General features: G+C 42.7%; 1 protein-coding gene across 1 annotated transcript in view; it reads left to right on the top strand.

Moving 5' to 3' along the window:
* The window catches only part of tomm34 (translocase of outer mitochondrial membrane 34), a 3,646-nt gene that overhangs the window by 739 nt on the left and 1,048 nt on the right, over window positions 1-1,859 (top strand). The window contains exons 2-5 of the mRNA XM_008321210.2: window positions 33-132; window positions 213-365; window positions 821-996; window positions 1,430-1,577. Of these exons, the coding sequence (XP_008319432.1) occupies window positions 33-132; window positions 213-365; window positions 821-996; window positions 1,430-1,577 (577 nt within the window). The remainder of the gene's footprint in view (window positions 1-32; window positions 133-212; window positions 366-820; window positions 997-1,429; window positions 1,578-1,859) is intronic.

Genomic DNA, 1,859 nt, shown 5'->3' with positions numbered 1-1,859 from the left:
TTTCTTTTTTTTTTTTTTTTTTTTTTACCAAGGTAAAAAGAATCCAGAAGATCTGGCCATCTTGTACTCCAATCGTGCAGCCAGTTACCTGAAGGATGGAAACTGTGCCGAGTGCGTCAAAGACTGCAACATGTAAGGTTTATGGTGGAGAATCGGTGAAGAATGTGGAAAGTCCCAGCTGCTAACAGCAAACAAACCGTGTCTCTCGTCAGGTCGCTGGACTTGTTACCCTTCAATGTGAAGTCTCTGCTGCGTCGTGCCTCCGCCTACGAAGCTCTGGAGCGGTACAGGCACGCCTACGTGGACTACAAGACTGCACTGCAGGTGGACTCCAACATAGTGGCCGCTCACGACGGTACCAACAGGTAAGCGATCTGGAGGGTCAGATTATCACCTTTGATTTTTTTTTTTTGTCCTGGAAAAAAATGTAGTAAAAAATCAGTTAAAAACCAATTCAAATGTGTGACAGTTCACAGTAGTTGAAATTTTGAAAAAATGACTTGAGCTGCAAAGGTATTAAATCAAGACGTCAGGTCCCAACTCGTCAGCTAGGTCAGCTGGTACCGGGTCGCACAGAAAGAATGCATGCACTTTTGTTATATCCGTTTTTTATTTATTTATTAACTGATTCTAAATGATGTTTTATTTTGAAAATGACCAGATTCTCTCTTAAAAGGTCTGCTCCGGCTGCTAACACATGCTACATTACTGCTAAATTGAATTAAAACATTGCATGTTTTCAACAATTCTGTTCAGAAGAAACGTCCATACGTAATTAAATATGACATAAATAAAACATAATTTTTTTTTTTTTTTTTAGGATGACCAAAGCGCTGACAGAGGCAGACGGCCCCTCGTGGAGAGAAAAACTTCCTCCCATCCCAACAGTCCCTCTGTCGGTGCGAGAGAAACTGACTCAGAAAACCAGTGTGGCCAACGATGTTCAGCAGAAGTCAACAGATCAGCAGACCAGCAGCAGAGCAGCCAATCAGAAAGGTGAGCTGATCTCAGACCAGCTGCAGTGCCAGTGAGTCGTGTTGTTCTCTTCATAGTGTCGACTCTTGAACAGATTTGAATTCACAGCTGGCTTACACACAACCTGTCTGTTTTTACATAATGATAACAGCTGTATATGAGTCCCTGCAGCTGTTTGAACAGAATCTAACACAAAGAGAGAGAGAGAGAGAGAAAACAAGAGAAAACCAAAAGTGTCTGGTAGCTGTTGAAGATCGTCTTTCTTCAATTCCTGCCTATATCAGCGTTGTCTTCAACCAAACGGGCCGAGATTTTAGTCAATCACGGGACATCTAGACTAGGAAATTATTATATTTCATTAAATAGACTTTTTGTCAGATTCATATATGTGCCGTGGCTCAAAAAAAGGTTTGGGAAACACAGAGTAACTCTTCTGTAAATGTTGTGTTGTCAGCTCCCAGTGGCGAGGACGTGAAGAAGGCTCAGGCCCTGAAAGAAGAAGGCAACGCTCTGGTGAAGAAGGGAGAGCATCGGAAAGCCATAGAGAAATACAGTCAGAGCCTCAAACATAACCCCACCGAGGTCACCACCTTCACCAACAGGTGCTGTCTCCACTCCTTACTGCAGTGATGTGTGTTTAAATGAAGTGAGCACACAGATATTTCAGTCCTATGTGTGAGTCACAAGGTTCTCAGACAAAGGTTGTTCTTCAGTGGTGTCTCCATCAGAGAACCCTTCATCACCGTTTTGTAGTCTGCTTTCTTGTTCTTCAGTGGTGTCTCCGTCAGAGAATTCTTAAGGATGGCCTTTGACACCAGGTCACGACCTGCTTCTTTGTCTGGTCTAAAGGACTAAAATATACTTTCTTTAAATTCTCAGTCAGT

This window comes from Cynoglossus semilaevis, chromosome 11 (genome assembly GCF_000523025.1).
Source record: "Cynoglossus semilaevis isolate Cse_v1.0 chromosome 11, Cse_v1.0, whole genome shotgun sequence".
NCBI lineage: Eukaryota > Metazoa > Chordata > Actinopteri > Pleuronectiformes > Cynoglossidae > Cynoglossus > Cynoglossus semilaevis.
The sequence above is the reverse complement of the archived record's forward strand: the minus strand, read 5'-3'. Positions and strand labels throughout refer to the sequence as shown.